This window comes from Podarcis gaigeae (assembly GCF_964106915.1).
Source record: "Podarcis gaigeae genome assembly, chromosome: 16".
Classification (NCBI taxonomy): domain Eukaryota; kingdom Metazoa; phylum Chordata; class Lepidosauria; order Squamata; family Lacertidae; genus Podarcis; species Podarcis gaigeae.
Genome location: NC_139693.1, coordinates 42,243,994 through 42,256,714, shown reverse-complemented (window position 1 = coordinate 42,256,714; position 12,721 = coordinate 42,243,994). Strand labels below are relative to the sequence as shown.

Genomic DNA, 12,721 nt, shown 5'->3' with positions numbered 1-12,721 from the left:
CACTGGTCCCACCAGAGCTACTGCACATCAAAGACCATAGTCCAAATTACTGTCCAATGGAAATTAGATGCTTTAAATCATTTCAGTGTTCTCACACAGTTCTATTTTCATGTTTATCCATAGATATAATTCTGTTCTCTTTTTCTCTTTTTGCTTTTTTAAAATTTATTATAAATTATTTTTTATTCATTTTGCAATACAAAATATAAAAACACATAACACAATTTTTCACAAATACATTTTTTGGAGTTCCCGACGCTCTTCTGCAAATCCTCCGTTTTAGTCCTTCTTCCGCATTTCTTAATCTAATATTGCCTTTTGTTAAAAACCTCCTCCCTCTGATTCCCTTTTTTACAATATTTCTAATATTATTTTCACTGAGCCTCTTGCAAACATTAATTGTTCATTGCAAATACTTTTCAAATAGTCTACAAATTTACTCCAGTCTTCAGTGAATCTGTGGTCTCGTAGGCCCCGGATCCTTCCTGTTAATTTATCAAGTTCTGCGTATTCCATTAACTTCATTCTCCATTCTTCCACCGACGGTAATTCTTCTTGTTTCCATTTTTGGGCTAGCAGTATCCTTGCCGCTGTTACTGCGTATAAAAAAAGCTTATGATCTTTTATGTTTATTTCATTTCCTACCATTCCTAACAAAAATGCCTCTGGTTTCTTAACAAATGTATATTTCAACATTTTTTTTAATTCATTATATATCATTTCCCAGAAGCCTATCACCTTCTTACATTCCCACCACATATGATAAAAAGTCCCTTCTTTTTCTTTACATTTCCAACATTTATTTTCTCTTTTTGCTTTTTATCAGTTGTTATTGTTTAGGAGGAGGTTTGCCAAGTCATTTATATAGCAAATATAGTATTAATTTTAAAAAAGGGTAAAGGCCCCCCCTCCCCCCTGACATACCATATTCTTCAACGAAGGAATTGTTTTCCGGTTTGAAATGTTGCAACCCAGTAGCTGATTCTCTTGGCAGTTTGTAATCTTGTCCCCTTCATTCTGTACACGTCTGTAAATTAAAGCTAATTTCATCCTAATATACAGAAGAACCTCTGCTCTTAATGGCTGTGCCTGGGGGTTACCGATACGCGAAGCGCTTTTCCACTCAGCATCTCCTGCCTCTCGAGTTCCATACCAGAGTGAGAGTCAGTTATCAAGATGATCTGTGAGTGAAGCTCACTCCTCACGGGCCCTGGGGGGAGCTTGTAAGAACAATTACCAGTACTCCCAAATCATCCTTGTTTTCCTCCACAAATGGTCTCCACTAGCGTGGGAGCTGCATCCATTTAAGGCAGGAAGTACCAGAAGTTGATGCTGTGGCCCAAGGATTCAGTTATAAGCTCTTCAGGGGCAGACCCCAACAAAACAAGCATGGCACCCTCATGCACCAGCATGGGGCAAAGGCCACTTGGAATTACTCTTGTGTGGACCGAGTTGAAATGAATGAGAGTTGTGCAATGGCATGATAGCCATCAATTGGAGAGTGTCTCTGAACATGTGCAGAGTCCCCTCACCTCTGGATAAGCAACCATTCCTCTGTATCTAGGGTTGCAGGACATAGGCCAGGCCCTGAGAGAAAGGACAAGGTGGTACCCTTCCCATTTCCACGCCTGAATCCAACTAGATTGGCAGCTGAGTCTTACTTCAAGAGTAAGTAACCATACCTCAAATGTTGAAGGAAAACACACCACCTTCTGAGGAAGTCCAATCAACTGTTGAACAGCTCTTACTATCAGAAGGTTCTGCCTAATTTTTGGTCAAAATATCCATTCTTGTAATTTGAATCCATTGGTTTGGGTCCTCTTCTCTGGAGCAGCAGAAAACCTTAGAATCTTAGAATTATAGAGTTGGAACAGACCCTGTGGCTTATCCCCCTGCAATGCATGACAGACAACCATCCAACCACTGCTTAAAAACCTCCAATGAAGGAATGGGAGGCCATTCCACTGTTGAACAGCTCTTGCCATCAGAATGTTCTTCTGTCACAATCTTCTTAGTTGTAACTTGATGTCATTGGTTCGGGTTCTGCCCTCCAACACAAGAGAAAACAAGCTTGTTACCTCTTCCATCCCTTTTGATACCTGAACACAGCTATCATATCTCCTCTCAGTCTTCTCTTTACCAGGCTAGACATACCCAGCTCCTTCAAGCGTTCCTCATAAGGCTTGGTTTCCAGACCCTTGATCATCTTGGTTGGCACATGTTCCAGTTTGTCAATGTCCTTCTTAAATTGTGGTGCCCAGAATTGGGCAGTCTTCCAGGTGTGATCTGGCCAAGGCAGAATACAGCAGTACTATTACTTCCCTTCATCTTTGCATTATACTTCTGTTGATGCAGCATAGAACCACATTGGCTTTTTTTTTCTTGCTGCTGCCTCACACTATTGCACCCCAGGTTTTTTATTTTTCTGTTCTGCTGCAGGTTGATGAGCAGTTATACCAGCTCCAGCATGAGAAAGCTGATCTCCTCAAGCACATTGATGAAGACCAGGAGGATCTGAATGAACTGATGGCCAAGCACAAGGCCTTAATTGCTCAGGTAAAGTGGGGGGGGGTGGAGAGGGAGGCCCACCCTTCAGAGTGGCCTTGCCTTATTTGGGGTGCTTGGACCAGGAGCCCTGGTTGAGCCCTGGTGGCACAATTTAGCTTTCCAGTTTTGTAAGGCTTGGAGCCCTGACTGGCTTCATTCCCTCCACCTTCTTTTGCTAGTCAGCACCCACAGACTCATAAAACTGTAGAGTTGGGTGGGACCCTGAGGGTCATCTAGTTCAACCCCCAGCAAATCTGAAGTAAAGCATCTGTGGCAGATGACCATCCAACTTCTGATTAAACATCTCCAAGGAAGGAGAATCCACCACCTCCTGAGGGAGTCCGTTCCACTGTTGAACAGCTCTTACTGTCACTCTGTTAGCTGTTATTCCATTTCTATCCCATCAGTTTCTCCAAACTGCTCAAGGTGGCACACAGTTTTCCTCTTTCCTAACTGTAGTAGGTTAGGCTGAGAAGTAAGGCCCAAGGCCACCCAGTGAGCTTCATGGCTAAGTGAGGATTTGAATCTCAGCCTCCCAGGTCCTAGTCTGACGCTCTGGCTACTGTGCCACTAATTCAGCAGCCAGCTGATTCAACCAAAATGGTTCCAGTAGCCTCTTTTCCCTTAGGGAGCTCCTCCCTTTCCAGTGATACCATCTCAGCGCCTCCTGTAAAGGTTTGCAAGGTTTGCAGGATCCAGAAGGCAATTCCCAGCATGCACAAACCTATATGACTTAGGTGCTCCAGTCTTCAAAGGAGCCCCTGCCTTGTCTGACTCTCTTCTGAGGCTCTTTCTTTTTGCAGTCTGCCACAGATATCACTCAGATCCGAGAGCTGCAGACCCAGTTGGAGGAGATAAAGAAGGAAAAGCATGGCCTGCAAGAAAAAGTGAGTCCTCCCCCCCTTTCCAGTACAAATGCAGAACTTAACTCTTCTAATGCTGAAGAATCTCAGAGTGAGGACATCCTGAGAGCCCTGACGCTGGATCAGAGGAATGCCCTTCCTGGCCCAGCATCTGGAAGCAGCAATTCTCTCCTGTTGTTTATGCTGAGTGACTGGTCTTCTGAGTGACTGGTGTTTGCCACTGCATGTCGACGCTCTAGATAGCTCTGGTGGCTAATATCCACTGATCGATTTCTCCTGAGTACATTTGTCTAATTTTCCTGTTCTGCTGAGGAAGTTGTAGCCAGAGCCAACACTTGAACTGGAAGGACATCCAATGAAGCTGAATGTTGAAAGATTCAGAACAGATAAAACAAGAAATTACTTCTTCATGCAGCACATGAGAGCCAGTGTGGTGTAGTGGTTAAGAGCGGCAGTCTTGTAATCTGGGGAACCGGGTTCGCGTCTCTGCTCCGCCACCTGCTGCTGCTGGGTGACCTTGGGCCAGTCCCACTTCTGTGAAGTCTCTCAGCCCCACTTTCATCAGAGGCAGCAGGAGGGGAGAGGCCTCTTGTGCTCAGGTCCTGTTTTAGGGTTTCCCACTGAGGCATCTGACTGAGAACAGGAGGCTGGATGGGCCATTGCCCTGATCCAGCAGGCTCTTCTTGTGTTCATTCCCAAAGCCTCTTTGAGTAAGGTGTGGCAAATCAGGACCCTGGACAGCATCAGGTGGGCTCACTTCACGGAAGGGCAAGCCATCATTTGAGCTCAGAACCAGAGTTATGGAGGTGCCTGGCAGGGCCTTCCCTTCTAGTGACTCTGCCCCTGCCCCACGTGAGCTGTCTGCAGTTTTTTAAGGGTCCTTAGTCAGTTCTGCAGGAGCACAAAGCTGCATGGCTGTGGAGCAGCAGAAGCTCCCAGGGAGTCTTCTTCCATCTCCAAGGCTGGTGGGAGAGCCACATGCTCAGGCCAGAGCCCTGTGGAATGGGGTGCTGAGGGATCTACCCCAAGTGGGTGACTTGCGAGCCACCTGGATCAGAGCTTAAGGAGAACCCCACTGGATCAGTGATCAATGGCCCCTCTATCCCAGCCTCCAGCTTCTCACAGAGGTGAAACAGGGACTTCTGGGAGTCCCAACAGTGGAAAGTGAAGGTGACAGTCCCCTGTTGGCTGGCCCTCAGCATCACATGCCTTTTTTGTCTGTGCCCCCCGCAAGAAGTCTGAGGGCAGCAATCCGAGAACTGGCCTTTTTGTGGTGGCTCCCTGCTTGTGGAATGCTCTCCCCAGGGAAGCTCACTTGGCACCTTCATTATACATCTTTAGGCACCAGGAGAAAACATTCCTCTTCAACCAGGCCTTTGGCTAACTGAACAATCTATGGCCTTTTGAACTGTGTGTGTGTGTGGGGGGGGGGTTATTGTTCATGTTTGTTACTATGCTTTGTATTTTTGTGTTTTCATATTGTAAACTGCCCTGTGATCCTTGGGTGAAGGGCAGTGCAGAAATTTAATACATCACCATCATCATTTAATACTAAGAGGTACAGTGCCTCTGTAGGTGGAGGTTCTGCTTTAGCTGTTGCAGACAATATGTCTAATCCCATTGTGAAATCTTCTACCCAAAAAGCCATCCCCATTGTGGCAGAGTTGCTGGTGATCCACGAAGTATTTATTTTTGTCAGTGCTGACTCCTATGGTCAGTGAGTCATATTCCATTGACTTTTGGGTGCTTGAGGGAAGTTGTGTTAATTGGATTGCAAGGTGCCAGAACTTGTGGAAAGAAATGGGCAAAGCGTGAGGGTTAGCATCAAACCTGGCTGAATTCTTCTTCAAATGTGTAAGTTGAACAATTCCACCTGCGTCCAATGGGTTGCTGTTGATTACGGCCTTGCTGTGCTTTATCACCTTAGAGGTGGATTTGTATTCTTCCTATTGATTTCACTGTTGTAGCTTTTAACTGTGCAGTGCTTGTGAGAGGCCCCTGGCCTGAATATAAACAGGATATAAATTGTGGAAATTAAATAAAATGGCAGGAATTGAGTTAAATGATCTCTTGTCTGGAAACAGCTGCAGGTGTCCCAGGCCCGGGTTGTCTATTTGGAGCAATCAATGGTGGAGAGGTCCATCGTCAGCCGCCAGGAGGCCCTGATTTGTGACCTGGAGAACAAGATGGAGTTCCAGAGTGTGCAGATCAAGCGCTTTGAGGTTTGGATGGCCTTGCCCTTGGCAGACTGGGGAGGATGTTGATCAAGACCCCCAGAGAACAAACCACAGGGCCATAGCCCAGGGGCAGAGCCACTGTCTTGCATGCCGGCTCAGTCCCAGGCTCAGTCCCCAAGGGAGGGCTCAAAGAGACCCCTGCCTGAAACCCGGGAGAACCATTGCTGCCAGTCAGTGCAAACAACACTGAGCTAGATGCACCATTGGTTCATTGGCAACTCCCCATTTGCATAGGGGTTACGTTCTGAACCTGCGTGCATGTCAGGGAAATTGCATAAAATGAGGAGTCGTCTATCTGTTCCATAAAAGCCCCACTGATGGGTGAGGAAGAAGCTTCCCCATTAATCAGCTGAACCTGTCAACAAGACCCGCTGCCCCTCTGGCTCACATGAGGCACATGGGGCTTTCTGGCTAATAGCTGGCATGCAGGAAAGTGCAGCTTTTCTGTGTGTCAGCTGCTGTTAGCTGGGAGTCTCAGCAGAGCCCCGCTGCACCTCCAGCTCACGAGGAGACCCACCCTGGAGCCCAAAGAAAACGTCCCTTTTGGGCTCTGGGGAGGGTCTCCTCACCAGCTGGAGGCAAAGCAGAGCTTTGCTGAGGCTCATCAGGTCTCCCCACACACTTCCAAGTTTCTGGAGCCTCACATCCATGTGGTCACGCATAAATTGAACACAGGTACATTGGGGGGGGATGCCTGTCAGGCAGCTTTGCGTGTTCCTAAACACTATGGTATGGGACGTGGGTGGCCGGTGGTCTAAACCCTGAGCCTCTTGGGCTTGCCAATCAGAAGGTCGGCGGTTTGAATCCTCGCAACAGGGTGAGCTCCCGTTTCTTGGTCCCTGCTACTGCCAACATTGCAGTTGGAAAGCACACAAGTGCAAGTAGATAAATAGGTATCACTCTGGCGGGAAGGTAAACGCCGTTAGTGTGCACTGCTCTGGTTTTGCCAGAAGTGGCTTAGTCATGCTGGCCACATGACCCAGAAAAACTGTCTGCAGACAAACACCGGCTACCTCGGCCCAGAGTCGTCTTCGACTGGACTTAACTGTCTGGGGTCCTTTACCTTTTTTTAAACACTATGCTACAGACTTTAACTTATTTGATTTTCATTCCAACCACCCAGAGAATCCTGGGAACTATTTTCTATAAGAAGAGCAATTGTGGCATTAATGGTTTTAGCATATGAATGGGAATGGGAGACATGGGTTCAAATCCCTCTTGAACCATGAAGCTCATAAGGTGACCTTGGGCCAGTCACTGACTCTCAGCCTAACTGCCCCCCCCCCCGGCATATTGAGAGGCTAAAAGGAAGAAGGCTCTCCCATCAGATGTCAAGGAAATAAAAAAAAATCTGACTTTTAGAAGACATCTGAAGGGAAGTTTTTAATGTTTGATGTTTTACTGTGGCTTTATTGGAAGCCACCCAGAGTGGCTGGGGCAACCCGGTCAGATGGGCAGCATCTATGTACCTATCTATCTATCTATCTATCTATCTATCTATCATCTATCATCTCTCTCTCTCTCTCTCTCTCTCTCTCTCTCTCTCTCTCTCTCTATCATCTATATCTATCCATCCATACTGTGTGTGATTGCAAGCAACAAAGTCTGCTGTCTAACCAAATACACAAGCCATACTTGGTAACCTCTCTGCCTAACAATAGATGCCCTGTACTTACAGGCATATCTCTGCATCCATGAGGAATGAAACCTTCCTTTTAAGGTTCTTGGGGAGTGCAAGTCCATGGCACAATTTTCACTTGTGCATCGCATCCTGCTGGTGTTGTATCTGTCATTGTAGAAGGCAAAAAAGGAAAGAAAGAAGGGTGGTTGGACTAGATGACTGTTGGGGTCACTTTCTACTCTCCAGTTCTGTGATGGGTTTCTGTTCGACTCCCCCCTCCCCCACTGCCCCCTAACTCTTCTCTCTCCCCAGATGCTGGTTCTCCGTCTTCGGGACAGTGTGATCAAGATGGGAGAGGAGCTGGAGAAGGCGAAGGAAGGGGAGGCGCGGGAAAGAGAGAAGACCTGCTACTATCAGATGAGGATGGAAGAGATGAAAGCAGACCTCAGTGAGCTGGCCCAGAGGGAGCTGGAGGCCAATCGCAGGCGGGTGGAACTGGTAAGAGGGCCAGGAATGGGGGTGGTGGGAGGGAGAATGGATTTATTTATTTTCAGTTGGCTCTTCATGGAATGTTTCCAATCCCAGAGCAGGGAACAAAGCAGTAAAAAAGAGGGGGGAAATATGCCAAAATTACTTATACAAACTCGCAAGATATGAATGCATATAAAAGTAGACTTGCCACAGCCAAATTCAATGATATTTGGAATGCATTTTTAGAAATACTGTAATAGCTTAAGATCTGGTGAAGTACAATAACAACCTTGTAAAGCATACAGTTTTGGGTTCCCCCCTCCCCCCTTTATTTTCCCTTCTACATGGGTTCTGTTTCTCTTTCTCTTTTTCTCTCTTTTGTTTACGTCTCACAATGTTTATTGCACATATATTTATGTACTTTTTGAACTTTCAATAAAGATGTTAAAAACAAAAGAAAAATAATATGCCAAAATTACGGAATCTTATAAACAGGACCAATAAACAACTAAACAAATGCATCATCCGGTAAACAAGAGAAATTAAAGCAGGATGTGTAGGATGTGTATAGAGTCTACGAGACAAACGTGAAATCACACACACACACACACACACACTGCATTGGGAAGGATAGAAAAGAACTGGGAGAAAATAAACAAGTGGAAAGCCTGGATTAAGGATAAACAAGAGATAAACTGAATCAAAATGCCACCAAAATAATCTTTGTAAAACTTTCAGAGAGCTAGCAAGGAGTGACAAAGAAGACACTGGGAGAAAGGTTTTAAAGAATTAGCTTTCCTCCATGATTGGACGTGAAAACTGCCAGCATACTCCAGCACCTCCCCTTCCATTTCCCATTATGGCACCGATTACATTATTTCTGTAATTTTTGAGATGGGCTACTTGGCTTAGATTAGATTCCCAAGAGCTTCTGCTTGGATCGCTTCAGAGAGGCCCCCACTGAGACACACTTGGGTTTAGCATGTTATCTGCATCCAACCTCATGCCTAGAGACCCTGCTTTTCTGTGTACCCTGTGTACGCTAGTGGTGGTGATAAGACTATGGAGTCACCTCGAAGGTCATGCTAGGATACAGGGATCAGTCATGGCCAATAGGACTGGTGGGACAGAAAGCCAGGCTACTAATGGTAGGCAGAGCCAAGAGGAGGGTGCTGGCCTGTGCACACGGCGAGACTTAGGCTTAGGTCAAAGGAAGTCTCTAAGCCTGTAGAGAAGATCCAGGACACACAAAAGAAAGTCCTTCTTCATGCAGCACATTGTTAAAATGTGAAACTCCCTCCCAGAGGAGGCAGCAATGGCCGGCTGTAAAAGAGGACTGGACACTTTCCTGGAGGAGTAGAAGGCTACAATGGCTTTCAGCCACTATGGCTGCTCTGCCTCCATGGACAGAGCTGCAATGCTTCTAAAGAGCAGTTCCTGGAAAGCGCAGGAGAGGGAAATCCACAGCCGACAGATGCTTGGCCACTGTGAGAACTGGATGCTGGACTGGGTGGGCCATTAGTCAGCAGGCTCTTCTTATGCTCTTAGAGAAGGCATTAAAACAAAAAAATTAACTGGAGAGCAAATGAAAGCTGGATTTATTTATTTTTTTTAAAAAAATTGAAATGCAAAATGCCCTCCTATCCCTTGTGTAATTTATTTTAGGCCTTTTAGTTCTGCGGCTCTGAATGCTGGTGCCACAGAGTCCCTTCTGACAGCAGACATCCTTCCTAATTGCAGAAGTTGTTATCACAAAGCCTTCCCCAGGCAGTCTTGCACTTCTCTGCCTTGGCGCTTGCAAAACTGTTCACGCTTTGCACGCCTTAATAGTTTCCCAGCTTTGGTTGTGAGTTTGATGGAAGAAGGAGCTTAGTAATAATTTCATGACTCCCAAAAAGGTCTGATCCCCTCTGACTACAAGCTGTGACAGCAAGGTGGAAATTGAGAGATTTGGGCATTCTTTTCCTGCAAAAAAGGTGGGAGGAAACCACCCCACAAGATTCAGCTGGGAAACTTTCACTGAGGATACCTTGATAAAACTCTGTGGTTCTTTGTGGGAGGAAGTTATCTTACCCTACTTAGTAAATTCTGAGTTTTGTGGGAAATAAAAAGTATGGCGGCTTTCTATCAGCCCAGCAGCAGTTTATCAGCACTTAAGATCAGCTAATACCAATTACAGCCATTGCCTTTGCTTGATGGATTTGCAAGAGATTTCACCTGAGAGGTTTTGTGGAGGTTTTGTCACTTCAAAACTGGCAAGCAGCCCTGATGAATATTACTTAATATATTAACAGAGGGGTGCTAGTGTACAGTAAATTGAAGAAATAGAATCCACACTAATCTTAAACAACTTTAATTAGTTTATAGCAGGCATGTCCAAAGTCTGTTTCGGGGGCCTAATCTAGCCTTCGGGTTGATTTATTTATTATTATTTTTTAAAGATATTTATTAAAGTTTCAAAGATTATATAAAAACAAAACTAAACAACAATACAAACAAACAAAAACAAGTATAATTTCAATCCCTTATTTTCTTGTAACTTACTTCCCCGACTTCCTCATACCTCCCCTTTCTGTATTCCAATTTCTAATTATTAATTCAGCAAATCCTCTACCTTATTTTTCATTTAATTTTTAGCCTTTCTTTTCTTTTTTACTTAACCATTACAGCTGTAAACCACATAATTTCTAAACCAACGTCATTCTAACATTCATTAATTTTGCAATGTTTCTTAAGATAGTCCTTAAATTTCTTCCAATCTTCTTCCGCTGTCTCTCTTCCCTGGTCTCGGATTCTGTCAGTCATTTCTGCCAGTCCCATATAGTCTATCACCTTCATCTGCCATTCTTCCAAGGTGGGTAGATCTTGTGTCTTCCAATACTTTGCAATGCGTATTCTTGCTGCTGTTGTAGCATACATAAAGAATGTTCTATCCTTCTTTGGCACCAATTGGCCGGCCATACCCAGGAGAAAGGCCTCTGGTTTCTTCAGGAAGGTATATTTAAATACCCTTTTCATTTCATTATATATCATTTCCCAGAAAGCCTTAATCTTTGGGATTTAAGACGGTCTCTGGGATAAGATCCTAAAAAAAGCTCAGCAACTTAAATCCAAAAAAAACTCAAGAAGTTGTAAATCCTTAAAAAAAGCTCAAGAACTTTGGTTGGCCCTCAGTCGTGTTCACTTCATTAAATCTGACCCTCTTTGAAAAAAGTTTGGGCACCCCTGGTTTATAGTGTAGTAAAGGGGGCAGGTGGGGAAGCTTGACAGTGCAGATGGGAATGATAAATAAGCAAGCCATGAAAGAAGCCATTTTGGCTAGCTGTTCATGCAAATATTTTATTATTGAGCCAGCCTCAATTGAGGCAGGAGCTCACTTGGTTTGGACTTCTCTGCCTTCTGCCTGGCCCTTGTGGTCTCTGCCTTCCCCTAGAGCTCCGTCTGGGGCACAGCTCCTCAGAAGGACATGGGCTCATGGGACAGAATTGCTTTGGGAATCTATGCACAGATCAGAGAAGTAAATAGGGATGCAAAATCACAGTGAGAAATTGACTGGTTGTATCAAAGCTCCTCAGGTCAAGGGCTGCTGGGATAGAAGCAGTTCAGGTCACTTGATGCGATGCCTGCGTATGCAAGGGAATGGCTGGTGAGAGGCCAAGGCGGCTGGTCTCTTGACAGAGCCTGATGGAATAGCCCTACTCTCTGCAGCTTAATGGAATAGCCACAGACATTTCCTACTGAGCATTTAGGAAGTAGGAGGAAGAGAAACCCCCAGGACTGGTTGGATGCACTTCCCAGAAAGGTGCCACTTCCCACACAGAAGGGTCCTTGCCTCATCTCTCAGCTCCTCTCCCCCAGGACAGTGGAGGGGCCCCTGACTGGGCCAGCTGTATTCTCATCCCCACATTTAAATGAAAGGCTGGCATTTATGAGGTGTAGAGCCCTTGATGGAGCTTGGACTGCATTTGTCAAAGCTAAGCCAATTAATCCAGTTCTTCTTTATTTCCTTCCTTGGGTGAAAAAATCACCAGCAAAGCCTCTTTGTTAATCAGAAGTCTTTGTTAATCCTTTTCAGGTAATAACTGCTGGGTGCTTTGGGCTTCTGTTCCCTGATTTTGGTTAGTCTTTAACTTTGCTGACTGATGGGATTGTAGAAATGCCTGAACGCCTTTTGATTTTAGGGTATTTTGCCAATAGACATCTGGGCTGGAGGAAAATATTGCAAGATACATATTTACTAAAAGTGATCTTGGAGATATTTATTTTGAAAAATGTGCCACCAGCATTAAGGGGGGATGGACCAATCCTGGTGGTGAACAGCATAAAATCTACAGTAAAACCACATTCATAAAACAAAGGGTGGATTCCAACATTGCACTATTGTAAATGTTCTGCCTGTTCAAGAGTATCAGCTTGTCAGATGAAACAGCCTCCCCTCGACACACATGCTCTTCTGGGGGTCAAACTCAGAGAGTGGAGGGAGGAGAGGAGGGAAAGCCCCATTGCATAAGGCCCTGAATCCCACCCAAAATACCCTCAGGGTCACTGAACCCACCTGCAGAGGTGAAGGGAGACCCAGAGGATTGAACTCAGCGAGGCACCATCACCTGCACTGGCATGAACAGACTCAGCAAAGCCCCCCCATAGAAGCACTTCCTTGCGAGCTCTTTCTCCTTGCTCACACAGAATCATAACACTGGAAGGGATGCCAAGGGTCTTCTAGGACAACCCCCTGCAATGCAGGAATCTCAACTAATGCATCCACGACAGATGAGCATCTAATCTCTGCTTTAAAACCTCCAAGAAAGAGAGTCCAGAACCACCCAAGAGTCCGTTCCACAGCCGAACAGCTCTTACTGTCAGAAAGTTCTCCCTGATGCTTAGTTGGAATCTCCTTTCCTGTAACTTGAAGCCATTGCTCAAGTCATGCCCTCCAGAGCTGAGAAAACAAGCTTGTGATAGTCCTTGATATATTTGAAGAT

At 45.3% G+C, this 12,721-nt stretch overlaps 1 protein-coding gene across 1 annotated transcript in view; it reads left to right on the top strand.

The window, feature by feature from the left end:
* MYO18B (myosin XVIIIB) overlaps window positions 1-12,721 on the top strand; it is a 276,767-nt gene that overhangs the window by 223,281 nt on the left and 40,765 nt on the right. Inside the window, exons 37-40 of the mRNA XM_083717843.1 lie at window positions 2,440-2,556; window positions 3,351-3,434; window positions 5,495-5,632; window positions 7,581-7,766. Coding sequence (XP_083573969.1) covers window positions 2,440-2,556; window positions 3,351-3,434; window positions 5,495-5,632; window positions 7,581-7,766 — 525 coding nt within the window. The remainder of the gene's footprint in view (window positions 1-2,439; window positions 2,557-3,350; window positions 3,435-5,494; window positions 5,633-7,580; window positions 7,767-12,721) is intronic.